This window comes from Panthera tigris, chromosome D1 (genome assembly GCF_018350195.1).
Source record: "Panthera tigris isolate Pti1 chromosome D1, P.tigris_Pti1_mat1.1, whole genome shotgun sequence".
Classification (NCBI taxonomy): domain Eukaryota; kingdom Metazoa; phylum Chordata; class Mammalia; order Carnivora; family Felidae; genus Panthera; species Panthera tigris.
The window spans coordinates 106,660,308-106,686,113 of record NC_056669.1 but is presented as its reverse complement, the minus strand read 5'-3'; the positions used below and the strand labels follow the sequence as shown (position 1 = coordinate 106,686,113).

The 25,806-nt window shown below is 61.8% G+C and overlaps 6 protein-coding genes across 20 annotated transcripts; 2 read left to right on the top strand and 4 right to left on the bottom strand.

Moving 5' to 3' along the window:
• Positions 1-5,216: 5,216 nt before the first annotated feature.
• PPP1R14B (protein phosphatase 1 regulatory inhibitor subunit 14B) lies at positions 5,217-7,620 on the top strand. The gene is given in 6 exon segments (XM_007092093.2): positions 5,217-5,253; positions 5,256-5,359; positions 5,361-5,642; positions 6,755-6,838; positions 7,157-7,189; positions 7,285-7,620. Coding segments are annotated over 6 exon segments (609 nt in total). The 3' UTR covers positions 7,354-7,620.
• A 382-nt stretch (positions 7,621-8,002) lies between these two features.
• On the bottom strand, positions 8,003-10,787 carry FKBP2 (FKBP prolyl isomerase 2). 5 transcript variants are annotated; one of them, XM_042958891.1, is made up of 6 exons: positions 10,679-10,787; positions 9,263-9,431; positions 8,820-8,932; positions 8,652-8,698; positions 8,268-8,303; positions 8,003-8,178 (listed from the first exon to the last, which is right to left on the bottom strand). In XM_042958891.1, the coding sequence occupies exons 1-6, from the start codon at positions 10,738-10,740 to the stop codon at positions 8,117-8,119; spliced, it is 489 nt and encodes a 162-aa protein (XP_042814825.1). In that variant the 5' UTR covers positions 10,741-10,787; the 3' UTR covers positions 8,003-8,116. The 5 variants fall into 5 exon arrangements, with proteins under 5 accessions (XP_042814825.1, XP_042814828.1, XP_042814827.1 ...); XM_042958894.1 differs by lacking the exon at positions 10,679-10,787 and adding an exon at positions 10,276-10,357; XM_042958893.1 differs by lacking the exon at positions 10,679-10,787 and adding an exon at positions 10,149-10,220.
• A 1,828-nt stretch (positions 10,788-12,615) lies between these two features.
• On the bottom strand, positions 12,616-15,864 carry VEGFB (vascular endothelial growth factor B). Of its 2 annotated transcripts, none has more exons than XM_042958889.1 (7): positions 15,716-15,864; positions 15,098-15,140; positions 14,593-14,789; positions 14,340-14,413; positions 14,108-14,143; positions 13,626-13,861; positions 12,616-13,051 (listed from the first exon to the last, which is right to left on the bottom strand). In XM_042958889.1, the coding sequence occupies exons 1-6, from the start codon at positions 15,773-15,775 to the stop codon at positions 13,648-13,650; spliced, it is 624 nt and encodes a 207-aa protein (XP_042814823.1). In that variant the 5' UTR covers positions 15,776-15,864; the 3' UTR covers positions 12,616-13,051; positions 13,626-13,647. The 2 variants fall into 2 exon arrangements, with proteins under 2 accessions (XP_042814823.1, XP_042814824.1); XM_042958890.1 differs by having other exon boundaries at positions 13,626-13,760.
• Positions 15,865-16,339: 475 nt separating this feature from the next.
• Positions 16,340-19,830, bottom strand: DNAJC4 (DnaJ heat shock protein family (Hsp40) member C4). 2 transcript variants are annotated; one of them, XM_015542006.2, is made up of 6 exons: positions 19,398-19,830; positions 18,395-18,488; positions 17,719-17,900; positions 17,458-17,622; positions 16,648-16,734; positions 16,340-16,554 (listed from the first exon to the last, which is right to left on the bottom strand). In XM_015542006.2, exons 1-6 carry the CDS (start codon positions 19,520-19,522, stop codon positions 16,431-16,433), a joined length of 777 nt encoding a protein of 258 aa, XP_015397492.1. In that variant the 5' UTR covers positions 19,523-19,830; the 3' UTR covers positions 16,340-16,430. The 2 variants fall into 2 exon arrangements, with proteins under 2 accessions (XP_015397492.1, XP_007091979.1); XM_007091917.3 differs by having other exon boundaries at positions 17,458-17,619.
• A 493-nt stretch (positions 19,831-20,323) lies between these two features.
• NUDT22 (nudix hydrolase 22) lies at positions 20,324-22,943 on the bottom strand. Of its 7 annotated transcripts, none has more exons than XM_007091914.3 (6): positions 22,913-22,943; positions 22,074-22,571; positions 21,629-21,727; positions 21,040-21,137; positions 20,808-20,901; positions 20,324-20,489 (listed from the first exon to the last, which is right to left on the bottom strand). In XM_007091914.3, the coding sequence occupies exons 2-6, from the start codon at positions 22,551-22,553 to the stop codon at positions 20,379-20,381; spliced, it is 882 nt and encodes a 293-aa protein (XP_007091976.1). In that variant the 5' UTR covers positions 22,554-22,571; positions 22,913-22,943; the 3' UTR covers positions 20,324-20,378. The 7 variants fall into 7 exon arrangements, with proteins under 7 accessions (XP_007091976.1, XP_007091978.1, XP_007091975.1 ...); XM_007091916.3 differs by having other exon boundaries at positions 22,853-22,933; XM_007091913.3 differs by having other exon boundaries at positions 22,846-22,928.
• Positions 22,944-22,980: 37 nt separating this feature from the next.
• On the top strand, positions 22,981-25,800 carry TRPT1 (tRNA phosphotransferase 1). 3 transcript variants are annotated; one of them, XM_042958163.1, is made up of 8 exons: positions 22,981-23,046; positions 23,413-23,499; positions 23,753-23,834; positions 24,691-24,860; positions 24,950-25,124; positions 25,352-25,408; positions 25,484-25,594; positions 25,709-25,800. In XM_042958163.1, exons 2-8 carry the CDS (start codon positions 23,425-23,427, stop codon positions 25,798-25,800), a joined length of 762 nt encoding a protein of 253 aa, XP_042814097.1. In that variant the 5' UTR covers positions 22,981-23,046; positions 23,413-23,424. The 3 variants fall into 3 exon arrangements, with proteins under 3 accessions (XP_042814097.1, XP_042814098.1, XP_042814099.1); XM_042958164.1 differs by having other exon boundaries at positions 22,990-23,046; positions 23,416-23,499; XM_042958165.1 differs by lacking the exon at positions 22,981-23,046 and adding an exon at positions 23,062-23,217 and having other exon boundaries at positions 23,416-23,499.
• Positions 25,801-25,806: the final 6 nt, after the last annotated feature.

Below are 25,806 nucleotides of genomic sequence, written 5' to 3'. Positions count from 1 at the left end.
CCCGCGGCGTCAGCGCCCGCCCGCCCGCCAGTCTGTCCCGGACAGACCAGAGAATCGGCGGGGCCCGGGTGGGGCGGGGCGGGGGCGGGGCCGCTTTGGCCCCGCCCCTCCCTGTCGCGTCGGGCCCGCCCGCCCCGCGTCCGCGGCTCCCCCTGGCGGTCGGGGCGGCGACTGCAGCCAGGGGGGGATGGGGCAGGGACATACCTGGACCCCGGCACTTCGCCGGGGGTGCTCTTCTGGACTTGCTTGGGGTTGGAGGAGAGCGCTTGGCGCCGGGGCGATTGTTAGGGGTACAGCCAGAGAGACTGGGTGTAGAGGTCGGTACTGAAGACCGAGAGGGTTCAGCCCGCTAAGGTTTCGGAGGGGCGGGGACGAGGGTACTACTGGAGGGCCAGACTTGGGCCTGGGGCACCTTGCCCCCACCACACTCCAGCAGCACTTAGCTGAATGCAGGAAAAGCCACTCCCACCCCACCCCCTCTGCCCTCACTTCGCCTCACCGCCCCCCCACACCCCTGCTGCAGCTTGGTCTCCCCCTCCCTGGGAGCACTTAGCCAGCTAATGGGCCTCCTGCCGGCTGGCGCCCCTCCCCCGTCCCTAGCCCGGGGAGGCCGGGCGCCTGCCGCCTCCTTTAAGGACCTAAGCATCCCGGCCTTCCAGAGTGAGCCCTAGAATAGCCCCCTCGTTCTGCAGACCCTCATGACGGAACCTGGAGCCCGTTGGACTTCCTACGGAACACTGTGAAGGAGACAACCGGTCGCTTGCCCAAAGGGTTCAGAAGCCTCGTGGGTGTCCACGAACAAGGGGGGTTGAGGAGGGGCTCCGCAGTGCCTGGCCTACAGCAGGTGCCCTGAAATCTGCGCTCCAGAGATGGGAGGGGGGAAGGCGCATGGGCACCAGGATAGGTGGGGGCTGCAGCCCCTCCCGCAGGGCTTGGCTGGGGGGGCTCCTGCCTGGGGGCCCCTGTGGGAGCCCCCCCAATACAGAGGCAGTAGCAGCAGTAGGTTTAAAGTAGAACTCATCCAGAGGGGCCAGCCAAGTCACCTAGAAACCCAGAAAGAGACTGGAGCTGGTTCTAGGGGAGGAGGGGGCAGTCAAGGAGGAGCGGGCCCTGCAGGCCCCTTCGCCCCAGGCTCTCAGGCCTCCAAGGGGAGCCCTGCCTGGCACTGGCCATTCCCCAAATCCCCACCTTGTTGGACACCAACTCTAACCTAACGAATCTCCCTGCCTTTGGTAGAGGCCCTGTGGGGTGTGATTATTATCTCCATTTGAGGCCCAGACAGGGGAAGAGACTTGCCCAAAGTCACACAGCTTTGTAGGAGGATTTGAGCCCTCTGACTTGAAGGCTGGCTCATCCTGCTTCCACTCCTTGCCCTTCAGGAGACCAAGAAAGGAGGACAGGACTTGTGATCCTCTTGTCCTCTCTCACAAGAGCAGCAGGGTCATACCCTTCAGAGATCCGGAGACCACTGGCTCTCATTGGACAGAGCCCTGCAGGGTGGAGAGTGGCCTTTGCTCCCACAGGCTTAGGTTCAAGTCTACCAACAAAACTCAGCCCTTCTGTGCCTCGGTCACCTTGCCCAGAAGCTGGAGGTTGTCAGAGGATGAATAAGCAAATGGGTACAAAATGACCCCGAGCCACAGGCCACTGGACATCTGAGGAGTGGCTAGCAGACCGTGGGGGCATCAGGGAGGAAGAGGAGAGGGCACAGATCAGCCCTGGGGCAGGGGGCCTGCCGGCCAATGGCAGGGCTAGCAGGGCCTAGAGGCAGGCCCTGAGCGTAGGGGCCCGAGCTGTGGGTCCTAGGCCTTGGGCAGGGATACTTCGGAGAAATGCTGGGCAGCGGCTCCTTGGAAAACAGGATGGGAGCCTGTTTCCCAAGCCTGAGCCTCTCCTCTCTCCCCCCACCACCGTCATGTCTCCCGAGGCTAGGGCAGCCCCATTAAAGGACTCCTTCCTCCTGGACACTTTCTTCCAGTCCTGGGGATGGTAATAGGGTTTCTCGGCAAGCAGTAATGGCGGAAGGAAGGCAGTCTTTCCGCCTCTACCCTCGATTAAGGGAGCGGTTGTGGCCCACGGGACCCTCTCCAGGGCTTCTGGTCCAAGGAGGCACTGAAGGAGCCTTAGCTGCACTCTGGTGGCCGGAGTGGGGGGGGGGGGGCTGGGGAGGCCACAGTCTGAGGCTGGCAGGATAAGGAGGAGCAGCATACTCCAGTCCCGGGAGGATTCAGGCAGGAGAGCAAGGGCTGAGATGTGGGCCTTCAGCGCTGAGCTCTCAGCCCCCAACCACCGGAGGTTGGTAGAATCAGCCCCCTTGAAGAGGCTCAGAGCCGGTAAGTGACTTACTTGCCCGTGGCTCTCAGCGTGCTGGGCAGAGCGCAGATTTGAACCCGCTTCTTCCACTGCCAGGTTCTGTGCAGGGCAGCCCAGCTTCCACCTCTGCACTGACCGTTCTCAGGATAGGTGGCCATGGGGAAGGACTGAACATGGTAGATATGTCATAGAAAGTAGAGAGAGGGAAAAAAAAAAAAAAAAAAGAAAGTAGAGAGAGGGAGAGTTGGGAAGAGCATTGTCAGCTCCTCCCCACCCTGCCCAGAGAACCCCCAGGGGTACCGTGAAATTTGGACATGACAGGAGGCCTCCCTCAGGGGAGGAGGGATAGGAGAGTCATCACTCAGGGTCACAGCCTCTAGGAGGCAGAGCTGGGGCTGGTACCCAGATCTTTATGGACTGTAGGCTCCACTGCCACAGCAAGTTATGGTCCGCATATCCCCACTCGTAACTCTGAGCACCCCTAAGTCCTGAATCAACGCTCTAGTTCAGAAAGAGCCGACCGGCCCTGGTAGGGCGAGGTGGGGTGTGGTGGGGAACTTGGACTTGGGTAAATTGGCTCAGAGCCAGAGGCCGGGCCAGGGATGGGGCTCCTGGTGGAAAGGCTGGGTCCTGCCTAATCTGCAAGGGTAAGGATTAGCCCTCCGCCAGCTCTCCAGGCTGGATGAAGGGAGGATAAGGCCAGGACAAGGGCTGGGGAGGGAGGTGAGCCCATTCTACCTGCCCTGGAATGAGTCCTGTGAGCCTGCCCTCAAACCCAGGGCCCTCAAGGAGAAGCCCACCTTGCTATTACCCCCAGCACACACACACACACACACACACACACGCACACACACCCCATCCCCAGCCTCTGGGTTCATTGTCTCTTTTTCTCAACTACACGGTAAGCCTAACAACGTTCTGGGCTTGAGTTTGGCTGCAGCACCGGCTGTGTGACCCCGGGCCACTCTCAGCCTCTCTGAACCCTGCCTGCTACAGAGGGCTTCTGTGGCATCCAGAGAGAAAGTGTCTGTGAGAGGCTGGGACAGAAACACTGACTGCCCCCCAGATCCTGAGACTCAGTCTGGGACTGCGAAGGGTGAGCCTGCTATCAATGGAAGCATCTCGGAGGAGCTGTACAACCGTGTTGAGTGGTATCTGGGGGTAGGGGGATAAGTAGAGACCTTGTGACAGGGGGCCTGAGCTCCCTCTCTAGCTGTGTTTGTCAACCTCTGTGATACAGTCATTGAAACTTCCACATATTTTCTTAGTTAACCTTCTGACAGAGCACCTGGGTGGCTCAGCCAGTTAAGCATCTTGATATCGGCTCAGGCCGTGACCTCACAGTCTTGGGATCAAACCCCACCTCGGGCTCCACACTAACGACATGGAGCCTGCTTGAGATTCTCTGTCTCCCTCTCCGTGTGTGTGTGTGTGTGTGTGCGTGTGTGTGTGTGTGTCTGTCTCTCTCTCTCTGCCCCTCCCCTGCTCACGCGCTCTCTCTCAAAATAAATAAGCTTAACCTTCTGAGGAAATGCTAGATACAGAGGAAGCCATTCATTCTTTCACTCGGTCATTTATTCAGCCAATAGTTACAAGTCTGGCTCTGTCACCGGGAGCTCAGCAAGAATCGGGTCATTTGCCCCATCTGCATGATTCTGAAGCCCAGCCGGTCCCTGTGCTTTGGGCATCAACAGTAAACAAGGGCCACACAGAGCTTGGCCCCATGGGAGACAGTGATCACATAAGAGAAAGACTATTCAAAGATACTGAACTCAAAGGGTGCCGGCATGAGATACACCATCTGTTTGAGAGAGGTGGGCCAGCTAAGGCGCCTGTGAGATCTGAAGGACAGAAGAGCGGCAGGGCGGAGGATCTGTGGGAGGGAGAATGAGGCGGAACCGACTCTGGCTGGAACCGACTGTGTGGAACCGACTGTGAGGAACGCTTTTTATGGGTCGTCATTCTTATCTTTATTATCGGGAGTGCCGGCTCCCCTATTTCCCAGCCCTTTACTCCTGCGTTTCCTCTTTGTACACATGGAGGTTGCGGGGTGCGAAGGGCCGCGCCCTGTCGGAGCCGCCGAACGAGGGCGCCCCAAACAAGTTCTGCGCTTCCCCTCCCTGGCTCCGCCGAGGGGGAGGGGCGGTCAGGCACGGCCAGGCCCTGAGAACTACATTTCCCATAATCCCGTTCCCCACCGCCATCTTGGCCGGTGGGCGGTGGCAGCCTAGGGTCTAGCCCTTCAGGCAGTTGAGCCGGCTCCGTTCACCCCTAATCTGGGCCTCCACCATGGGTGGTGCGGGACCTCGCCGAGTAGGGTGTCCGGGGACCTGGGCAGCTCCTGTCCGCCTTCTCCACCCCTCCACTCCTGCGAGCCTGGGCCACGTGTCGGTCTACGCGGAGAAGGTTGCTTGCCTTCCGCTGGCCAAGGACCTGAGGACCTAGACGACGGGGGCTCCCACGTCTCCTCTCCAGACCCCCGCCCTGCGCATTGTGCCCACTCCCCTCCATTCCCAGATGGCCCCTGTTTTTGCGTCAGTGAGGACAGAACACTAGGGTCCCGGCGGGAGCGCAAATCCTGGTACCGGGCACTTAGAACGCCTGGGTTTGAGGCAGAAAGGTTAAAAGGGATAGCGGACAGCCAGGCCCAAACCCCTGACGACTAGACCCTCCCCTAGCCCCTGCCCGGGGGCGGGGTGGGAGTGAGGGGCCTGCAGCGGGACTGGCCCTTTAAGGGGGTGTGGTCGGGGGGCGGGGAAGCGAGTGAGACAGAGAAAGCGGCTTCGGCGGCGGCGGCGGCTGCGGCGGCGGCGGCGGCTCGGGCGGCGGCCGCGGGGGACAAAGGGCGGGCGGATCGGCGGGGAGGGGGCGGGGCGCGGCCAGGCCAGGCCCGGGGGCTCCGCATGCTGCAGCTGCCCCCGGGCGCCCCCGCCGCCGCCCTAGCCGCGGAGCAGCGCGGAGCCCAGCCCGCGAGTTAACCCGAGCCAGCGGCCCGGAGCCAGCCGGCGGGCGTCCCGGAGGCGGCGGCGCAGGGAGGGGCCCGACGCGCGCACGTGGCCCCGGCGGCCGCCATGGCGGACAGCGGCCCCGCGGGGGGCGCGGCGTTGGCAGCCCCGGCCCCTGGGCCGGGCAGTGGTGGCCCAGGGCCCCGCGTCTACTTTCAGAGCCCCCCTGGGGCTGCAGGCGAGGGCCCAGGCGGCGCGGACGACGAGGGCCCAGTGAGGCGCCAAGGGAAGGTCACGGTCAAGTACGACCGCAAGGAGCTACGGAAGCGCCTCAACCTGGAGGAGTGGATCTTGGAGCAGCTCACTCGCCTCTACGACTGCCAGGTGTGTCCCTTACTCTGCGCCGACACCCTAAAATCGTTCCCTAGTCGGACTGCTTGGGAACCCCGCCTTGCGCCTGCCTGCCTGTCACCCGGAGTCAATGGGCGCTCCGCTTCCGCGCGCTCCCCTCCCTTTCTATACTCCCCGCCCCCAGTGTATGCTCTTTCTTGTCTGACCTTAGGTCACTCCTATCTTTTCCCTCATGACTCCCTCATGTCACTACTCTGGTCAAGCTTGGGGTCCTCAAGAAGCCTCAAGGGATAGCCTGGGCCATGGGCAGGAGGCAAGAGGCTAGTCTGGGCTGGCGGTGGTGGTAAGGTGATCTACCTAGTGCTTCGTAGCCTAAACTGGTTAAAAGGCGCAAGCCTGGTGGGGTTGTAAAGGGTCTGGGCTCTTCTAATGGGCTAGCCTGCAGCTCCATTTTGGGGTAGGGGCAGGCTAGCCTGTCCTCTGGGTTTTGGTTCTCCACCCCATGACTCCTTCCTTGCTCAAATGGTGACTCAGGCCCCTGGGGGGCAGGGTGGAGGAGTGGGCTCGCCCTGTGCTGCCTACCCTAGACCAGCCCTGGAATGCAGCTGGCTCCAGACTGGGTAGAGGCTTCCTGGGTGGGGGGAGGGGTGGCAGGCACCCCCTCCCTCAGCAAAGTATGGGCTCTTTGTTTCCCCATTACCAGCCCTGGGTCCTTCCCCATGACCCCTCACCCTTTACTTCCTCCCCACTCCTGGGAAGCTGTGACAGGTGTTTGGGGGAGGGGAAGGGGCTGTGATGAGTTGGGACAGATGGCCCCACCTGTGCACTGATTGAGATGGAGCCCGGAAGTTGGGACAACACAGCTGCAGGGTTCTCAGCCCAGGGTCCCCAAGCCTTTGCTGTCTGGCCCTGTTTGGCACCCAGGGTGCCCAACTGGCAGGGACAGGAAGCTCCCCCCCGCCATCGGGCATTTTGCCTTGGCACAGGCCTGATCTGTTTTCTTCCTCAGACAGCTGCTGCTGTCTGCTGGGCAAAGAAGCCTGGCTCATTCTGCGGTAAGGCAGGGGCCTCAGCCGGAGCCCCTCTCACACCCTCTCTCCCGACTCAGGCCCTTGTCTCTCCCTCCTCCCCCACCCCCACCCCAGGAAGAGGAAATACCAGAGTTGGAGATTGATGTGGATGAACTCCTGGACATGGAAAGTGATGATACCCGGGCTGCCAGGGTCAAGGTGAGAGAGGGGCCGGGAGGCATCAGGGCCGGGTAGGGAGATCAGGGAATAGAGAGCTGCCTGGACGCATGGCCCCTTGGGTAAGCGAGGCTCTAAATTTAGGCCTTCTTTGGTTTTAGTCAGCCAGCCCTTGGGATGTTGGGCCTCAGCTTCTGCTTCCGTCAAATGGGGCTAATGGTGCTCGTCTAGCTGTTGAGTTGCTGTGGTATCGCCTGTGCCTCGGGGGTGGCCCCAGTCCCTTGGAAATAGGTACAGGTGAGCTCTAGGCCCCTGTTCCTTAGAACTCACAGCTATACTTGTCCCCCCATGCCCTCCCAGGAGCTGCTGGTTGACTGTTACAAACCCACCGAGGTAAGTACGTGGCTGTCCCAGAGGCTGGGGTGAGAGGAGCCTGGGCTTCTGTCATCTTGGGGTCTGGCCTCCCTGATGTCTTCCCTCCTGTCCAGGCCTTCATCTCTGGCCTGCTGGACAAGATCCGGGGCATGCAGAAGCTGAGCACACCCCAGAAGAAGTAAGGGTCCTCGACCCACATGAATGGTGGCTCCCACAGGACAATCGCTGCCCCCCGACCTCGTAGCAACAGCAATACCGGGGGGCCCTGCGGCCAGGCCTGGCGCCATGAGCAGGGCTCCCCGTGCCCCTGGCCCAGGGGCCTCTTCCCTGCCCCCTCAGTTTTCCATTTTGGGGTTTTTTATTGTTATTAAACTGATGGGACTTTTTGTGTTTTTATATTGATTCTGCGACGCGGCCCTTTAATAAAGCTAGGATATGCCTTTGGTGCAGCTAACGGGCTCAGCTGGTCTCTTTTAGGGGGGACACACTCCTCTACAACTGCTGTCGGTGCAGCTTCTCCCCAGGTGACTGCAGGCCTTCCTGAGGGCCACGTAGCCATGACGATAGCCCAGTGCCGGCTCCCACACCATGAGCTCCAAGTGGCTGGGGAGCTGGAGTGGGGGGAGCGGTGTCGCTGCTGGCAGTTAGGAACACTCCTTTTCCCTCTGGGCAAGGACCACCGTCCCACCTAGGGCCTGGCCCTCACGATCCCCCCGCCACTGAGTCTACACCCAGGTCCTGCAGCCAATAAAGAAGAGGCGTGGGGGGTACCAAGGGAGAGGGTAGGCTGAAGTTGAAGATGTGGCTTCTAAGTCTCTCAGGGCCCACAAACAAACACAGGCTCACTTCATGAGCTTTAAGGGATTTTTTTTTTCTTTCTTTCTTTCTTTCTTTCAACAGTCTGGTCCCTGATGGGGGCCTCTCCACTGCCCCTCCCCAGTTTGGCTACAGTTCTGAACGTCGCTCGATTTTGAGCAGCTCCACCTCAAACACGAGGGTTGCACCACCTGCAGGGGAGAAATGAGGACAGAGTGAGAACCAGGGCCACAGGAAGAAGAGATGGTGGGCAGGAGATGGGGGCAGGAAGGCATCTTACCTGGAATCTTTGGGGGAGCTCCCCGCTCTCCATACCCTGTCAAAGATGCAGAAAGAAAAAGTGAGCTGTGACCGGGCAGAGAGAGAGAGACAGAGGTGTTCTGCAGACATTCAGGCTGAAGCCAGGCCTCTGCCCATCGCAACAAGAAAGCCAGAAATGGAGACAGCAAGGGGCTACAAAAGGCCCAGTAGAGGGCAGAGGGCGGGTGCCAGAACCAAGTGCCCTAAGGGTCTTGCCCGGTTCTCACTACCGGATACAGCTAGACTTGGAAGACGCATAATGAACGGACGGGACAGAGACCAATGCAGCGGCAAACCAGTCTTCACCCTTCCCCAGACACACCCCCCCAACTCCCCTATCCAGGCTCAGGAAAAGGCCTCTTACCCAACTCTGATGGGATCACCAGCTTCCGTTTTTCTCCCTCACACATCCTGCAGGACAACACCTGTTCAGCGCATGGCAAGCACCCAGGCCCCCTGCCCCCCACCCCATCCCTGGGGCTTGCCTCCCACAATCAACCTCCTCAACCACAGCCATGGCCCCCTGACTCACCCCAGCAGCCCCTGGTCCCAGCCCTTGATGACCTGGCCTGTGCCCAGGGAGAAGACAAAGGGCTGGTTCTGGGGCAGGCTGCTGTCAAATTCCGTCCCATCTTCCAGCTTCCCCTGTGGGACCATGGGAAGGCCAGTGAAGAGGAGGCTCCACTCGGACACACCTCCCCACTCAGCAGCTATCCCCAAGCTGGCTCCCCATTGGCAGCCATAATCCTAGAAGGGGACAGAACCTTGGGCAGCTCGAAGTACATCGTCACTGCTTGCTGGTGCCAAGCTGGGGATCAGACAGTCAACAGCAGGGAAGAGCTATAGAAACTAGTGTAAAAGGGAGACAGGACTTGCCCACGGTCACCCACCTCCTTGGCTGAGCAATCTGGCTTCCAAGTCCTTTCAGGTCCCCAGAAGCCCCACCCACCCCAAATGTTCCACTCCCTCACCCACCGTGTAGTGCATGTGCAGGACGTCCCCCTTGCGCGACTTGATGGGACAGTGGTCTACCCGCTTCTTGACCCCGATCTGCAGCTTCCGTTTGCCCTCGGCCCCCGCAGCAGTGGCCAGGGCACTCAGGCAGATGGACAATACTGTCAGGACCCAGCTCAGCCTCATGTCTCTGCGGGGACAGACCCCGACCAACCGACCGGGGGGGAGGGCAGGGAGGGCATGGAATATGGGCAGGTACCAGGAGGATTCCACCCCCACCGTACCTTGCCTGCCCACGGGGATCCCCTTGTCCCGGGTCACCACCCCCTCCCCCGGGCTCCGCAGACACACTTACCAGTCCAGTGAGAAGGGGGCTTGCCCGAGGACCCCAGCAGCGGGGGGAGGGGGTCAGGGGAGGCCACAGCAGCCAGGGCCCCGCCCCTTTGCTCACCCCCAGCCCTTCCTTCCCTCCCGGTCCCCAGCTCCACTCTTCAATTCCCGCCCGTCCCTTTACGCAAAGTCCAGACCTTATCTGGCTGCCCAGCAGTTGCCTCGACGGAGCGATCCCATTCACGCCACACCCAGTTGCCCCCCGCCCAGCACACCCACACCTCTGAGGCCGCTGCAGGGGGCCTGCCCCGAGGCACCCACACATCGCCGCTGGGTGGCTCCGGGGAGCCCCGATCCTCCGGAGGCACCCCCCAGGCCGGGCCTGTGCCTCCGCCCGGGGCGCCGCCCCAGCTCTGAGCCCTCGGGGGCCTGCGGGGTACCCAGACCGGCCCCGTGTCTGGTGGCCGCCGAGCCCGCTCCACCCACACCACCTCTCCCGGGGGAGTTCTCGGCCTACCGCGTCCCCAGGCCCGGCCCCCGCGGAGACCGCCCCCGCGTGGACGCCCCGGGCCATTACCTGGGCCTACGCCTTCGCTTTGCTCCTTGACCCCACCCTTTAGCGGACGTAGTTCCGCCCCTTGCCCTGGAGCCCCGCCCTCGATAGAACTAGACCCTCTTTCCTGAACTGTAGCCACGCCACTCACCGACTGAAGGCCCGCCCCCAGTGCCTGGGCTCCGTCCCCTTCGGTCTCCAAACCCGAGGCTCCGCCTTCCGCCTGTTCCAGCTCCTCCTCCAGGGACCAGGCTCCGCCCCCCACCTGTCCTAGCTCCGTCCCCAGTCCCGGAGCCCTGCCTTCTACTGGCACCAGCTCAGAGGTTCCACCCGTCTCCGTCCCACGTCCCGCCCCGACTCCCGGGGCTCCGCCCCGTGCGGCGTGAAAACCCTCCCCCTGCGGCATCCCCAGACAGCTCCGACCCCACCCCCCAATGTCCCCCTGACCTATCCCTCGTTGACACTCGCAGCCCCGGCCCGCTCCTGCCCGGCCTGATCCAGCCTGCCCCCGTGCACCCCGGCTCCCCCCAGCCCGGGCTGTGGCCCCCGCTCACCTCCTCGCCGCGCCCCCGGAGTCAACCTCAGTCGTGCTGCCGCCTGTGCGCAGGCGCGTCATCGTCGCCACCAGGCCGGGCCACGCCGCCCGCCCTCATTGGACTGTGCGAAGCCCGCTGCCGCGCGCGGGGCGGAGCGGCCTTTCCCCCTGCTCCGCCCCCGCGCCGACACGTGACCACGCGCTACTTCCGGTGGCTCTGTAGCCGGTAAGGTTAGGTGAAAGTGACTTCCTAAAGTGCTTTCGGCACTTCCGGCCGAGGTGAAATTAAGGTCAGGCCAACGCGGGTTCCCGGAGGGGGTCTCGAGACGCCATTTTATCTCGCCCCCAGGCTCTCGCTTGACCCTGGGCCTCTTCAGGGTCCACGGGCTCCAGTGGGAAGAGCCTGGGCCTCAGACTTGAGTTTGAGTTTGGGCTGTGCGCTTCGTTGGCAGTGTGACCTTGAGCGAATGCTGTGGCCTGGTAGGATCTGGAAGGCCCTGTAAGGCGGGCTTGTCAACACCCACGTGGCAGGGCCACTGTAGGAGTGCGCCGTGACGTGCTCCACCAGGCCCTGGCCCACAGCCGATGCGCGCCCTTTTCGCCGCGCCAGCATCCGGGCCTGCCTCTGCCTGCCGCACGTTGACCCCCGAGTCCTGACGGCAGTGGTCCGGCTGGGCCCATTCCCCACCCACACTGGTATTTTCAGGTGCCCCGGCACTCAGCAGCGCGCCGAAAACATCTGTCAGTGGAAGTAACGAACTTGTAGTTGGGAGGTAAACTTGAGGGTTAGAGATAGACTTGGGGGTCAGATCTCCAGGTCAATCAGCCTTTCTGAGCCTATTTCCTTAATTGAAAGAGAAAGATCATTAGCAGCGCTGACCTTAGAATGAAGGACCAAGCGAGGGGTGCGCGCGAAGGCTTGTGTGTGCCCAGCACTTAAGTGGGCCGGGGGAGGGGTGGGAGTTCTGGTGTCCCCTGACCCTCATCTGTCTCACTTGAATGGAGCAATGGCATGGTCAGCGACAGCACAGCTGAGAAGAATGATTGGAAATTGGTAATCACCTTCAGGAATGGTCTCTTCTGGTTTAACCCCACCCCTGCCCAGGGCCCAGCAAGATCACTACCGTGCCCTCCAATCTAACACCTCCCAGAAGGCCTCCGTTTGGGTAGCTGCGTTCTGCCTCGGGTGAACCTCTGTCCTCGAATGTCCTGCCTCGGCAAGGCAAAGCATGGATACCCAGAGATGGCCTGTGGTCCACCCCAGGGGCCCTGGAGGCTGCGGGGAGAAGGCTGGGCACTGAGCTTAGGCTGGGTCAGACAAAGGTCAGGAGAATCCCAAGCAGGGGCTGCTGAGGGTGGGGGGAAACTGGTTGGGGTGAGGGAACGTGTCTCCCACACCAAGCCCACCAGCCACAGCCCTTTGGTAGTTCCCTTTCAAGGAGGTGGGGACAGGGCAGGTGCGTGGCTTTAGAGTGAAGCTGAAGGAAGTAGCTTAAATACAGAGCAACAAAAACAGAGAGCCGCCTGGCAGAGAAGATGGGTTTTTCTATCAAGTGAAGACACATTCCTGGAGCCCAAGGGCTGGGACCATAGCAGTCGTCCGTTCCCTCCATAGGCGCCTGTGGAAACTGAGGCGCAGAAAGAGGGGGGCAGCGACAGCCAAGATCATTCAGCGGATCTGGGTCCCACCTCAAGGTCACTGGCCATAACAGACCGTCTCCTTCCAGAAAGGAGCTTTTGTGATGAGCAGGGGAGGGGCAGGGCCTGGATGTAACAGGATTGGGAAGACTGCACAGTTCTGGCTCTACCTGATGGGGGACCTGGGGCCTCACTGCCTCCATCTACACAACGAGGGAGTAAGACAGGCTCGGGGGTCTAGGACGTAGCGCGATACAGAGTGCCTGAATCGCCCAGCCTGGACAGTGGCAAACAAGGACACAGGCAGGGACAGACAGATCCGTCCATCTCTTTTATCAGGGTTGGGGGTCACAGTTCTTAACACCGCAGCCCAAGTCCCCAGTATCTGCAGAGGATTGGCGCCTCGGGGAGGGGACAGTGGGGCCAGCTGTGAAGACGCTCGCTTGCACGTGGTGGTTGAAAATCGAAACGGGACCCCTTCTCTCCCGAGTTAGTCCATGACCCCTGGTGCTGCCGACACGTCTCCTCGTCCGGCTGCCCACCCTGTTGGAGGGCGGCCTTGGGAGAGACCAGGGACGGCTGGAAAGTCCTCTGAGAGGCCCAGGTCCGGGAGCGCTTTCTGCCCACACTGAGGTCTGGGGACTGGGCACTTCTCAACGCGTTGCCCTGTTGTCCTCCTCTGGGACGTGGCCTGTGAGGCAAGTGGCCCTGCTGAGTCGGAAAGGCAACGTGTCACCTTCGCAGCTTCCGGCACCTGAGGAAGGGAGGAAGGGTTCTGTTCGTGCGGGCACAGCTCAGCCCCTGCTCCCTAGGTCCACCCTCCTGTTACCTTCTGTGAACCCCATTCTCTCCTAACACTCCTGGCGAGCCCACACGAGGTCACCCCGTGGCCTAGCTGCGGAAGGGAGGAGTGGTGAGCAGCGTCTCAGACAAGGGTGGACAAGGGTTCCACTCTGTCCCCTGGCCTCTCAGAGCCCACGAGGAGGGCACACATGTCTACCACGGGGGCTTTGAGCAAGGCCCAGAGCTTTGCAAATTGGAAGGCGATCTCTCCCACTTTGACTGCAGATGTGACCTCCTCCAGGGCATCTCTGACCGCTCAAAATCCGCGTCAGGTGCCCCTTACCTCAGCCCTTGACCTCCTCTGCCGGCGTCACAAATCCTGACGTCTGACTCCCACATTTAGAACGTGAGCCTTGGTCAATATTTGTTCAACACACTGAATAGTTTCCTCTCCCCTGGCTCTTCTCCCACTGGCAGGCTCACCTTGGACCTGCTCCAAGGGCCTTGATGCCTCCCCAAACAAACACGACCCCACCAGTCCTCACCTGCAGGTGTCTGGGTTGAGCTCTAAGCCCCGCCCTTGGCAACGGAGGAAGCTGCGGCGTCGGCAGCGGCAGCGGCAGGTCCGGGGGTCAGGGCGCTGGCGGCGCTGGGTGCAGCGTGGGCAGAGGGGCCTGGGGCTGGAGTGGGATGGGTGATGTCAGCTGGGGAGGGTGCTCCGGGGGCAGAGTCCCAGCCCGGAACAGAGCGGGGCTGGGGACGGTGGTGGGGAGTGGAAGCCCTAGGAGGAGAAGCAACATGTCTGGGGCGGGAAGGAAAAGTCTTCCCGGGAGCTGGGGTTGGATCGGAGCACACAGACTCGGGGAGCAGAGGAAAAGGGGAGAGGGGGACACAGTGGGGGGAGAAAGAGGGGGCGGGACTGCAGCCTCCCGGCACACTCATACACCCCCTGCCCCATCCACACGTTACATCCTGGGTGTGGGGTCTGGGCTCCAACCCCACCTCGGCAAGAGCCCATGAGACTCACCTGTCTGGCTTCACAGCACTCTCCCTCTTTTTTGGTCTGAAAAGTAAGAGGGACAGACAGAGACAAGGAAGAGGAAGAGAATCAGAAGAGCCGAGCATCCTGCTCTTACCCCAGATCCCAGGCCTAACCCAGTTCCAGTCTTGGAAACCTGGCCTCCACTGTGGTGTACCCCCATGCCCAGCACCCCCCAAGCCTGGTCTCTGGGAGCTCAGAAGTGGGGCCCGGCTGGCACCTGCATTCACACTGGCTGTGTTCTTCCAGGGACATCTCGCCCAGCTGACTGCTCGGGTAACGGATCATGAGTATCTGTACTCCAGAGATAGGGGACACACGGTGTGAGAGATCATGAGAGATACAGAGGAAGGGAATGCTCCGTGGGCTGGAGGAACAGCTTGCCCAGCCAAGGCTCTGGCCATTCCTCCCACCACCACCTCCCAGAGCCCCAGCATCCACCCCAGCTGGGCACGCCCCACCGGCCCCAGTACCTGCATTCGGACTTGGTGCTGCCCTGTGGGCACGCACTCCAGGCCGTCGTCAGGGCAGCAGCCACCACAGCGCTGCACGGTCACACAGCTGGGCACCAGCTGCTTGGCCACGGTGCCCATGAGCTCCACGGTCAGGGGCACCACCACCTCCCGGGGCTGGCAGGTGGCACGGGCATACACGTCTATCCATGACACCACTGGGGGCAGAAGCGTAAGTGTTAAGCCCCCACTGGGTTTCCTGTAGCCGCTCCCGGGTTCCCCTATCTCCTGTACCCTGCAGCTGTTCTCCCTGATTCCTTCGTCCCAGCCACCCTCCACTAGCTCCCTCTCTGCCCTCAAAACCTGTCTTCCCCTGCCCAGGAACCCAGGAACCCCACTGCCTCAATTTTCTCTTCTGTAAAATGGGCAGAATAAAAAAGTTTGCATCTTAGAGCGTGGCCGTGATTACACAAGATGATGAGCAAACCCTGTTGATGATGGCTAGCGCGGTTATTGTTGCTATTACCTTTCTTCTGGTGGCCGGGGGTATCAGGCTGGGACACAGGGCCCTGTAGGAGAGAAGAGAACTGAACTCAAAAGTGCTCTCTAGGAAGGGCTAGCCCTGTCGCTGTTCCCAGGGGTCTGCCCTTGCAGTCTAAAGGCTTCAACTCCTCTAGGACATTTTTCCCCGATTGCTCTGCTCCTGGGGTCACTCTAGCTTTACCTGTCCTCTCCTGGCCACCTGGGACCTGCCCTGGCCACGACCCGCCAGGCGCACTCTGCCGGTGGCGGCGGCGACGTCGAATCTCCAAGCCTGGGGCCCGACGGATTCGGAGGCCTCAGGTCAGGAGGGGGCACAGTGGGCGCCCAACCGAGTCCTGCGGGGACCGAGCGGCTCCGCCCCCGGTCGAGCCCGGGGACGGGGTGGGGCAGGGGAGTGGCCCGGGGCTGGGCTGGCGGGCTGGCGGGCTGGCGGGCAGGGACTCCTCCCGGGGGATGCCCTGGCCAGATTCCCGCCACGCCCCGGTCCTCAGCCTGACCCCGCGGATCCCCGAGGCCGAGGCCGCTCCGCGTCTCCCCACTTCCGCCAACCTTGAGAGAGGGCACGGCGGGCGGGCGGGCGGGATGTCGGGGACGCACGTACCTGGGCGGGGGCCAGCTGCAGGAGCGCGGCGAGCAGCAGGCGGCGGAGCAGGGGGCTCATGGTGCCCGCGGGGGCCGCGCGCCGGGGGCGCCCGCATCGCCCTAGCCCGGCGGCGCAGGGGGCGGCGGCAGCCAGAGCCCCATGGCGCGGGCCCGGGCGCGGCGGGCGGGGGCCGGGCGCGGGGGGCGGCTCCTCCGCGGCCCCCTCCCGAGCCCTGAGCGCAGGCAGCGCAGCGCAGCGCAGCAGCGGAGGCCGGAGGAGCCGGGCGGGCGGGCGGCCGGTGGTGGCGGGCGGCGGCGGGGACGGCGGGGGCGGCGGGGGGCCGGGCCCGGGCTGGCGGGCGGGCGGCTCATGTGACCCAGACACGCGCTCCCCACCGGGCCGCGGGGCGGGGGCGGGGCGGGGGCGGGGGGGGGGGCGAGGCCGCCGCCGGGGCCCGCCCCCTCCACACACCCCCCTCCCGCCACAGCAGGGGAAAGGGGACGCGCCGCCCAGGGGGCCGGGCTCCCGGGTCGCAGCCGCCAGGACCCGGAGGGCGGGGTGCTGTCCACCCCTCCTTCCCCCCCCCTCCCCGCCGGCGAGGCCCGGGATGGGGGCGCTGGGCCTGAAGCAAGGAGCTGGACATGAGCTTTGAGAATCATTTTATTTGACGCGTTTTGAGGAGTGGGCGTCCCCCGGGGTAGCAAGGAGGTAACAACACAGAGCAGGCCCCGTCCTAGCGGGCCGCTCCGGGGCCGGGGCCTGTGCCTGGAGGCACGATCTCTGGGATCTCTGGGCCTCCAGGTCGGGGCTGCAGCTGCTGCCTCTGCACTCGCTCCTGGAGCTTGGCTCTGTTGGCCCTGCGGGAGAGAGCACCTGGGTGGTCAGGACAGAGGATCCTGGAGGGTGAGGTCAGGACAGTAAAGAGAAGGCAGGACAGAGCAGGGACGGACCTGGCTCGGGCCCGTGTGTCATTGTAGATGGCTGTGATGATCCGATCCTTTTCATCCATGAAGCTGCGGTGGATCTGCTCCAGCTTCCTGCAAGGGGGTTGCAATTAACCCTGGGTTTCCCAATCCCTGCTGTCCCCGAGACCCACCCCACCCCCACACCCGCCACGCCACTCTAGGGTCTCAAAGTTTTCCATCTGTGAGGACCTCTGCCTAACTGCCTGTGCTAGGCGGGGAGAGGGGCACCGAAGGGCCGGGGCTTATCCAGGGACCACTGGTGACCCAGGTCCCTGGCTGTCCTGTTGAAGGTGGTGACAGCAGCTCCAAACACCAGGGTGTTCCTCACAGGAGACTAGAAAGAGCGTTACACCTAACTCCCATCACTGAACTAGGCAGTGGGCACCAGCCTTTAGGTATCTTGGTCGTAGAACCTCAGTGTCCGTGCCATGCATAAAAGTGGCAGGGAGACAGCCGATTGCCAAACAAGGGAGGACAGTTGCTGGTGAGGCCCAGTTCCAATGCATTTCCTTCGGGTGCACGATTTTGGTTGGCCCCAGCACACCCTGGCAGCCGGCATCAAAGATTTACATTCAAATCACAAAACTCTGAAAATGACAACGTTTGCCTTCAGCGAGCGTAGAGCTGCCTTTGCCAAGTAAGGAGAGGCCCCGGAGACCTGTCTCGGGCAATTCTTAGCTGGAGAGGCACAGAAGTGCAGGCCACGGGGGTGGGGGGCTTGCGTGGCTGACCACACTGGGCTTCCCCGGCCCTCCGCCCTCTGCCCATCACCCCAGGGAGAAGGCAGGGATGCACCTGAAAGCAGCATAGTGCAGGCCCATGCCCGCCAACATGATCAGGAGGCAGTACCCCAGCACCCGCTGGTTGTGTTTGTGCTGCTGCTGCCTCGACTCCGGTTGCTGAGGCCTCACACTGTGAAACTGGGCCCAGTATTGGGCATTGGGGGATTCCCAGGAGCTGCTGGGAGGGAGAAGAAAGGACAAGGTGGGGATGAGGCTCCCTGGGAGACGGGGGGGCGGAGGGTGGGGGACGAGGCCAGGGGCAGGACGACTGTACCTGTGTGCTTGAGCAGACCCAGGACGGGCTGTTCTTCCTGGAGACTTTGGAGAAGTGGCTGAGCAGAGCTGGCGATCATAGCTGAGGCGGCTCTCCTCCCGGCTGAGCACTCGGTATGCTTCGCTCAGCTCCACAAAGCGGCTATGCAGGGCCGGGTTCCCGGGGTCCCGGTCAGGGTGCAGCTGGGGTGGGGCAGGACTCCCTTCAGGTCTTTTTCCACGTCCGTTCACAGAACCCGTCCCCACCATGTCCACCCACAAAGGCTCAGATCATTCCCAGAGGCCCTGCCTGGACAGTAACCCTCACTCTCAGGGCTGCCCACCCGTCCAGAAGGCCAGAGAGTCAGGAAGCACAGACTCCTGCCCCCTCCCCTTGTTCAAGCCCTCCCCCCCAGCTGCCTGGCTCTAGCAATATGCCCTGGTCCAAGCTTTCTCTAGAGCAGGCAGGTCAAAAGAAACAAGCCCAGCCCATCACACACAACCCCTGGCTCCTACCCCCAACCTTTCCTCCCAACGGGCCTAACCTCTGCCCTTGGGGCATCTCTCGCTCTCTATACATGCCAAGGGAATGTGGCACCATCCAGAGTGAGCCACTCAGCACCATTCCTGGGAATGTGAAGTGTACCCTATCTGGCTCAGACTTACACCCCCTCCTCCCCACCTAGGGCCACTGGTACCTCTTTGGACTTGGAGAAGAAAGCTCGTTTAACTTCTTCAGTGCTGGCACTAGGATGCACCCCTAACAGTTCATAGTAGTTCCTGGGGCCAGACCTGTGGAGATAGGCCAAAAACTGCAGGGGCTATGGAAACACAGAGAATATTCCTCTCCTCTGCCTCTCAGCCCTATTGGGCCACACTCTTCAAGTCAGTAACCAGGAGGTGAGAAAGCTGAGGCTGCTGCCAAGGGAGATCTATCTCCAAATCATCCCTCCCTTTTTGAACACTTCAGGCATGGTGCAGATCAGAACATCTCATAGGGTAGCCCTCAGATCCCTTGGCTCAGAACCACCCAGAAAGCCTGTTTAAAAAAAACAGAGTCCAGGGGCGCCTGGATGGCTTTGTCAGTTGAGCGTCCGACTTCGGCTCAGGTCATGATCTCATGGTTCGTGAGTTCGAGCCCCGCGTCGGGCTCTGTGCTGACAGCTCAGAGCCTGGAGCCTGTTTCGGATTCTGTGTCTCCCTCTCTCTCTGCCCCTGCTCTGCTTGCACTCTGACTCTCAAAAGGGGAATAAACTGTTAAAAACAATATATTAAAAAAAAAAAAACAAAAACAGATCCCTCAGCCTCCACTTAATTCCTGCAGATCAGAATCCCCAGAACAGGGCCCAGAAATCTGTATTTTTGTAAACCCCCCCCCATCCCCGCCCCCAAGCCCCCAAGTGAGTTATGCCCAGTGATGCTTGACCACTAGAGTTGTGAAAAGAGCACTGAGCCTGGCTGGGACTCAAATTCCACTTTTTGCCACTTAACTCGCTGTATGATCTGAGGGATTGTCCCTTAATCTTTGATCTTGTGTCCTCAGTAGTGAAGGTGAAAGTTACCTGAAACAAGCCCGTACAGCACCTGACAGCAAGTAGAGAGATCACAACTATCGTAGTACCCAGGTCCAAGCCTAGAACTGGGCAGGCCTTCCTCAACCCACTGGGTGACGGGGGCCATGCCCCCCGGCCCCCGACTCACCGCTGCCCGGTGGCCGCTGAGAAGAGCCGGGTGGGAGGGCTGCGGGGCCATAACCGGCACAGGCACAGGGACAGCATGGCGACAGGCAGACGGCTGGTGAAACGAGGCCACAAAGAGCAGTGCATTGAGACCAGGTTGGGACCAGACGTCAAGTACTCCGGGGCCAAAGTGGAGGGTCCAGCCCCGTTTACTTGCGAAGGCAAACTGAAGCAGGCTTGGGAGACCCAGGGGCAGTGGGGCCTCCTTTACTCAGGACCAGACCCCAGTGTCCTGAATCTGTCCCTGCTTCTGACCCGCGCGTCCTGGGCCCTCCCCCACACTGGTCTCGGCGTCCGGGACAACCAGTCCCGGACGCGGAGACCCTCTCCCCACCACCCTGGCGGGAGGAGGTGAAGGAGGGGCCACGCCAAGCCCCGCCTCCGCTGCGCTCACGGATTTCGCGGCCACGGCCGTCTCTGCGCCTATTCAGGCTCCACCTCCACGTTCTCATTGGCCTAGACACCCGGGCCACGCCCACCAAGCCGGAAGGCCCGGACTGCTTCGGAAGGCCCCACCCCCGCACGCCCATTGGCCTTTGGCGCCTCGGGCCCACCCAACGAGGTCGAGGCCCGCGGACCCGCGGCAAGACGCCGGCGTTGCGGTCCTCAGTGAGGCTGTCCGCCCCGCTTTTGTGGCTTCGTCCCGGGAACATACCTGTTACTCTGCTCTGCAGCGAGGTGTCCTTTATAAAGCAGCTATAGCAGACCCGGACCCTCACCACAGCCTGGGCAAGGAGGCACGGCCCTCATCGCAGTTTGCAGACGCAAAAACTGAGGCTGGGTTTCTTTGTTTTTGTTTTCCCCCCCAGGACACTCGCCCCGTCTCTCTCGCACACCCAGATCTCTCCCAGTGCCCCTTCCCTGTCTCATGAAAACAGTAGATGCCGATGGGATCCAAGAATAAAGTCCTTTATTGTCTTTCAAGTTGTGATAGGGCTGGGGACTAGGGCGACTCAGGTGGGACTTCCTGGACCTGGTTGTAGAGGAAAATAGCGCCTTTGGCCGAGGGGCAGAGCTCAGCCCACATTTCGGTCTCCTGCAACCTCCGCAGGCTCTGTGGGGAGAAAGTAAGACGCCCCTTACGTCCAGCCCTCCGGTCTCTTGCAGGGGCCGTGCCCAGTGTTCCTGAGCCTCAGAACCCACTGCACTTCACCGTCCCTAGGGAGACACGTTAAGGAGGCTGAAGAGGTTCCTGGACCTCTCTTGGGCTGAGGGCATCCCCAGTGAAGTCTTGTGGCCCTGGAGGAAAGCTCTAAGATTTGGCGGCTTCATCTGACCCAGCCCCCGGGGGAGACAGCCATGGATCACCAGGCCTACACAAGCCCCAACACCGGCAGCTTGTCCAAGCAAGATACATCTTGCTCCTTCACACCTGTGTTTCCACAAAGATGATTCCTGTAGATTCGTGGGCCTCAGCTCCCCCACTTACGTAGTGTTTCTTCACCTGCTCAGAAGTCAGGCTGCACCTGCACAAGGACATGAGAGTGGCTTGGGGAGTGCCCAGACCCTGGCGGGTCCTTGTGGAACCCCAGCTGCCTCAGCCATTCCCCTCAGCCACCCACCTACCCCAGGACCCAGGACCCTGCACCCCAGAGCTCACTCACTGGACGTAGAACTCGGCACTGGCACGGCCGGCACTGGTCTCATTGCGGGCAATGCCCAATAGCCGTGGCTGGCTCAGGGTGTGCAGCGGCACATTCACCTGGGGCAGGGGGTCCACCAGTCAGTGCCCAGTGTCCCCATCCCTGCCCCTCTCAAGGGAGAACGTTACCCTTGCACAGCATTTTACAGCTTGCAGTTCAAGTGCCCAGAATCACAGAATGTCAGAGGCCGGGCATGTTCATGTTACAGATGGGAAAGCAGAACCTGAGATATTGAACAACCAACCGCTCAAGGCCACCCAAGGCAAGTTCGTTGTGACCGGGACTCTCATTTACTCCTCTCTTCAACAAACGGGGTGGTGGGTGGAAATAGGCAAGACATTTATCGTTGTTCTCCTTGTAAAGGAAGAGCTCGAGGCACGCAGAAACCAGGGCTAGAATTCCACTCCACTTGTGTCTAGCTGCAAAGCCAAGCTCTTTCCTCAATGCCAGATGCCTGCAGACCCTCCCGCCAGCCCACACCTGTGGAATTCTGGTATGTTCTACCCCCTCCCTTCTTGCCCACCTGCCGGGGCCACCCCTCCTCACTCACCTCGTCACAGATCTCCTGGAGAACACTGGAGAAGAGTTCGTGCACCACCAGCTCCCCAGGGAGGTCTTTGTGCAGGGGGCTGTCACCAGGGCACAGGGCCTGGGAGAGGTCAGGCTCAGCCCCTATCCCCATCTCTTCCCAGCCTGCCTCCCCACATATTTGCTGGCCCTGAGGGCCTGGTTAGGCACAGAGTTGAGTCTTGGTGACCCCCCACCTTTTCCAGATGGAAAACCAGAAATCCAGCTAGGTCCTCTGCCCCCCAGCCCCCACCCCTCCCCATCATTCCCTAGCTTCCCACAGGCCTGGGATAAGGGTCAGTGGGGAGGCTGAGATGCTGCCCTGAGCAGACTTTCAGAGAAGCACTAGGCCAATCCCCCCTTTAAGGGATGAAGAAAACAAAGGTGAACTGAGTCTTTGTGCCTTTGCACCCAGGCTGGCATCTCACCTGAGGCTCAGCGTGCCCACCAGGCACGTCCACCAGTCCAGGTGCCTCGGCCACCTGCCGAGAGCGACGCAGGAAGACCAGGAAGTTGTCTGCAGTGGCCAGTGTGGCGCCAACCCCCAGCGGGTCTGCCAGGTAGGCCTGCTTGTCACCCCAGTCAGTGGCCCCCTGCTGTCGCAGCCAGGCAGCTGAGCTGGCCCAGTTGGTGCCCAGGAAGTCTCGGTAGGAAGTAAGGCCCAGGCGCAGGAGCAGCTGTGGTCCCTGTGAGCCAGTGGGTGCCAGGATGGCTGAGTGCAGGCGGAACTTGGGGGCGTCAAAGAGCCAGGGCTGAGCCTGCAGCCGGCTCTCCCAGATGGCAGCGATGGCCTTGTCCCCTCCTGGTAGTGGGCGACGGTCATAGTCTGGGCTCAGCTCAGCCTGCACCTGCTCCTCCGGCAGCCCACCTGGGGGGCACTGCAGCAGCAGGGACACTTCAGGGTCCATAGTCTGGACGGGGCAGCTCTGGGGGGAGGACACAGCCGGGCTTGTCACCCTGAGAGCCCCACAGAGACCCTTGGCCCCGGCAGCTGGCCCCCTCTGCCACAGACCTCCCGAGGTGTACCCCCAGCCCTTCTGTACCCCCTTGACCACTCCCTGGGCAGTAAAGTGTCTTATCCTAAGAGCCCGGAGGTCCCCGCAGCCAGACATCCCTGGGACTCACGCGCATCACAACCACCCCGAGGTCCTGGGTCCAGCCACCCCTTTATGCCCATTTCTCCCAAACCCAGGATCCTGCCTTCAACCTCTGATGCGCCGGGACCCCTTCCGGGGTCCGGAAGCTCAAACGTCCAGCCGGCACTCACCGGCCGACGCGGCCCGCAGGCTCCTCCCCTTCGCCTGAAGCGGAAGTGCCCGCCCCCTTCTTCCTCGGCTTCTCATTGGCCGCTCCCTGCGCCCGGGGCCCTCGGGGTCGGCAGCTCGGCCACCACCGGAGTTGGTGAGCCTGCTAGTCTCTGTCTTCCTCCTCCCAGCTCTGTCTTGGCCTGCTCAGAAGCTTCCGCCCCGTTAGCCTGAACGGCCGGCCCCCTCCTCAGGCCCGCTTTGCGGGGCAGACCCGCGAACCTGGAGCGCGGCGGCTCCTTTTCCCCCGGGATCCGTGGCGGACACAGTGTGACCTTGGGCAAATCTTGCTTGCCGGGCCTCAGTTTCCCTATTTGCAGGAGGGAGTTGGGGGTGGGAAGTGAATTTAATGAGCTGAATGTCCCCGTCCCAGCTCTCACATCCTGAGGCTTTGTGACTTGCTGGGCAGGGTGGGGACATGAAAGGGTCCTTAACACAGTCCCCACATTATCACTGTACCCAGCAGGTCTTAGCCATGAACTCCCCTGGAGGAAGGAGGCAGGAAGCTGCAGGACCCAGGGGTAGAAGGGCTCACAGACCCCGGGAACAGGTGCGCCCCCTCCACCCTCACCACCCCACCCCGCCCCCTTTCTTGGTGGGAGGGTAAAGGAGGAGGACTCAGCCCTGGCTCCTTGGAATATGCTGGGGGGATGGGAGTGAGCGCTGATGGGTCATACTCTTCCCAGAGAGCACAGGGATTCCTCTCCCTCTGGTCTCCCTCCGCAGCGGGTCACTCAGAGTTCAGGGTGGGCAGCAGGGCAGGAGCACTACAGGGACCAGGGGCCACCTCTGGGCTCTTACAGGACCGAGATGTGCAACTGTCCAAGGCTTTGTCCTACGCTCTGCGTCACGGGGCCCTGAAGCTGGGGCTTCCCATGAGGGCTGGTAAGTGAGAGTCTTAAAGACTGGGGTGAGGAGTGGTTGGAGGGAGGGAGCAGTAAGAGCCTATCTGTGGCTGTCCTACCCCATGGCCCTATGGGGACGGTACAGAGGGCACATCCTCTCCATTTTCAGGGAACCCCGAGGCCCAGAGCCCAATATGATGTCTGGAGCAAACTGGGAGAGGACCCTCTGTCCAGGCCATGCCTGGTGATACCTGTGGTGCAGTGGCCCAATAAACACTTACCCCAGGAGTGGGCACTGGGGGGTATTGAAGTAACTGGTGTTTATTGAGTACCCACTCTGGGAAGGGTACTATGCTAAAAAGGGTCACTTTATCTTTGTGACCCTCCATGAGGCAGATCCCATTCCTATGTAAGTGGAGGAAACTGAGGCCCAGAAAGGGCCGCCCCTTCGCCTGAAGCAGAAGTGCCCGCCCCCTTCTTCCTCGGCTTCTCATTGGCCGCTCCCTGCTCCGGGGCCCTCAGGGTCGGCTGCTCGGCCACCACCGGAGTTGGTGAGCCTGCTAGTCTCTGTCTTCCTCCTCCCAGCTCTGTCTTGGCCTGCTCAGAAGCTTCCGCCCCGTTAGCCTGAACGGCCGGCCCCCTCCTCAGGCCCGCTTTGCGGGGCAGACCCGCGAGCCTGGAGCGCGGCGGCTCCTTTTCCCCCCGGGAGCTGTGGCGGACACACTGTGACCTTGGGCAAATCTTGCTTGCCGGGCCTCAGTTTCCCTATCTGCGCCAGAAGGTCACACGGATGAGCCCCTGTGGACCCCCCTCCCCCAGGCCCAGGCTCTGTTCTGGTTGCCTGGAGTTCCCCCTCTTAACTTTGACCCAGGCCTGAGCACCCTGCCTGTCTGCAGATGGCTTCGTGCCCCTGGATGCCCTCCTCCAGCTGCCCCAGTTCTGCGGCTTCTCAGCTGAGGATGTTCGGCGCGTGGTGGACACCAACCAGAAGCAGCGGTTCGCCCTGCAGCCAGGGGACCCCAGCACTGGCCCTCTCATCCGGGCCAATCAGGGTCACTCCCTGCAGGTGGGGGCTAAGGGGACACGTGGGAGAGCCAGGTGGGACCCCTGCCTGTGAGGGGGTCTCACTGCTGTCTATTCCCCCACTCGTCCCAGGTACCTGAGTTGGAGCTGATGCCCCTGGAGACCCCCCAGGCCCTGCCCCTGACGCTCGTCCATGGCACATTCTGGCGGCACTGGCCTTCCATCCTGCTCAAGGGCCTGTCCTGCCGGGGAAGGACACATATCCACCTGGCCCCAGGACTGCCTGGGGACCCCGGTGTCATCAGTGGTCAGTGCCCCTCCCCAGCTACTCCCACCCACTTTCTCCCATCAGGTCCCTCTCCCAAGGATCAAGCTACCTCCAGGCATAGCTCCTCTTGTCCGAGGCCACTATATACTCTGCATGGTGCAGTAGCCCCTTCCCCGTACCGAGCCCGGGACCTCCCACTGAGCCTGCCCAAGTTTGGAGACTGCCACCCCGAGCGCCCCAGGTCCCAGCTCCAGTTGTCTCCACAGGCATTCGGCCAAATTGCGAAGTGGCCGTGTTCATCGATGGGCCCCTGGCCCTGGCAGGTGAGTCTTGACACAGCAGGGACTGCCCTAGGGCTTCAGAGAAGGCATGAGTCACATCTCCGGCCTTGTCTGCAGACGGGGTCCCCTTCTTCCGCTCTGCCAACGGAGTGATCCTGACTCCGGGGAACGCCGATGGCTTCCTGCTTCCCAAGTACTTCAAGGAGGCCCTGCAGCTACGCCCTACCCGTGAGAACCACCACCCTACGCCCTCCTGTGCCCTCTGCCCTCTCCTCTTTGCCAGCTCCCAGCCCCAGGCTGACTGAGGTCTCCCTTGCCCTCACCAACTCTTGTCTCTCTCAGGAAAGTCCCTGTCCTTGGCTGGTGATGAAGAGACCGAGCGTCAGCGTGGCCCCAAGCACAGCGCCAGAGGAAAAAGAATGACCCAACAATAAAATATT

Excerpts from the sequence above, each read along its gene's own strand:
- FKBP2 (XM_007091921.3), bottom strand. The coding sequence starts at position 9,896 with ATGTGTGGGTGCCTCGGGGCAGGCCCCCTGCAGCGGCCTCAGAGGTGT. Across the intron at positions 9,432-9,768 it reads CTGCTGGGCAGCCAGATAAG|AGACATGAGGCTGAGCTGGG; the intron begins GTCTGGACTTTG and ends CTGTCCCCGCAG. Across the intron at positions 8,933-9,262 it reads TCCTGCACATGCACTACACG|GGGAAGCTGGAAGATGGGAC; the intron begins GTGGGTGAGGGA and ends ATGGTCCCACAG.
- VEGFB (XM_042958889.1), bottom strand. The coding sequence starts at position 15,775 with ATGAGCCCCCTGCTCCGCCGCCTGCTGCTCGCCGCGCTCCTGCAGCTG. Across the intron at positions 15,141-15,715 it reads TGCAGCTGGCCCCCGCCCAG|GGCCCTGTGTCCCAGCCTGA; the intron begins GTACGTGCGTCC and ends TCTCTCCTACAG. Across the intron at positions 13,862-14,107 it reads AGTGCTGTGAAGCCAGACAG|GGCTTCCACTCCCCACCACC; the intron begins GTGAGTCTCATG and ends TTCTCCTCCTAG.
- DNAJC4 (XM_015542006.2), bottom strand. The coding sequence starts at position 19,522 with ATGCACTGCTCTTTGTGGCCTCGTTTCACCAGCCGTCTGCCTGTCGCC. Across the intron at positions 18,489-19,397 it reads TCAGCGGCCACCGGGCAGCG|GTCTGGCCCCAGGAACTACT; the intron begins GTGAGTCGGGGG and ends CTATCTCCACAG. Across the intron at positions 16,735-17,457 it reads CTGCACTATGCTGCTTTCAG|GAAGCTGGAGCAGATCCACC; the intron begins GTGCATCCCTGC and ends ACCCCCTTGCAG.
- NUDT22 (XM_007091911.3), bottom strand. Across the intron at positions 21,138-21,628 it reads TCCAGGAGATCTGTGACGAG|GTGAATGTGCCGCTGCACAC; the intron begins GTGAGTGAGGAG and ends CCCCTGCCCCAG. Across the intron at positions 20,902-21,039 it reads AGTGCCGAGTTCTACGTCCA|GTGCAGCCTGACTTCTGAGC; the intron begins GTGAGTGAGCTC and ends GTCCTTGTGCAG.
- TRPT1 (XM_042958163.1), top strand. The coding sequence starts at position 23,425 with ATGAACTCCCCTGGAGGAAGGAGGCAGGAAGCTGCAGGACCCAGGGGT. Across the intron at positions 23,500-23,752 it reads CTCACAGACCCCGGGAACAG|GACCGAGATGTGCAACTGTC; the intron begins GTGCGCCCCCTC and ends GGGCTCTTACAG. Across the intron at positions 25,409-25,483 it reads TGGGCCCCTGGCCCTGGCAG|ACGGGGTCCCCTTCTTCCGC; the intron begins GTGAGTCTTGAC and ends CCTTGTCTGCAG.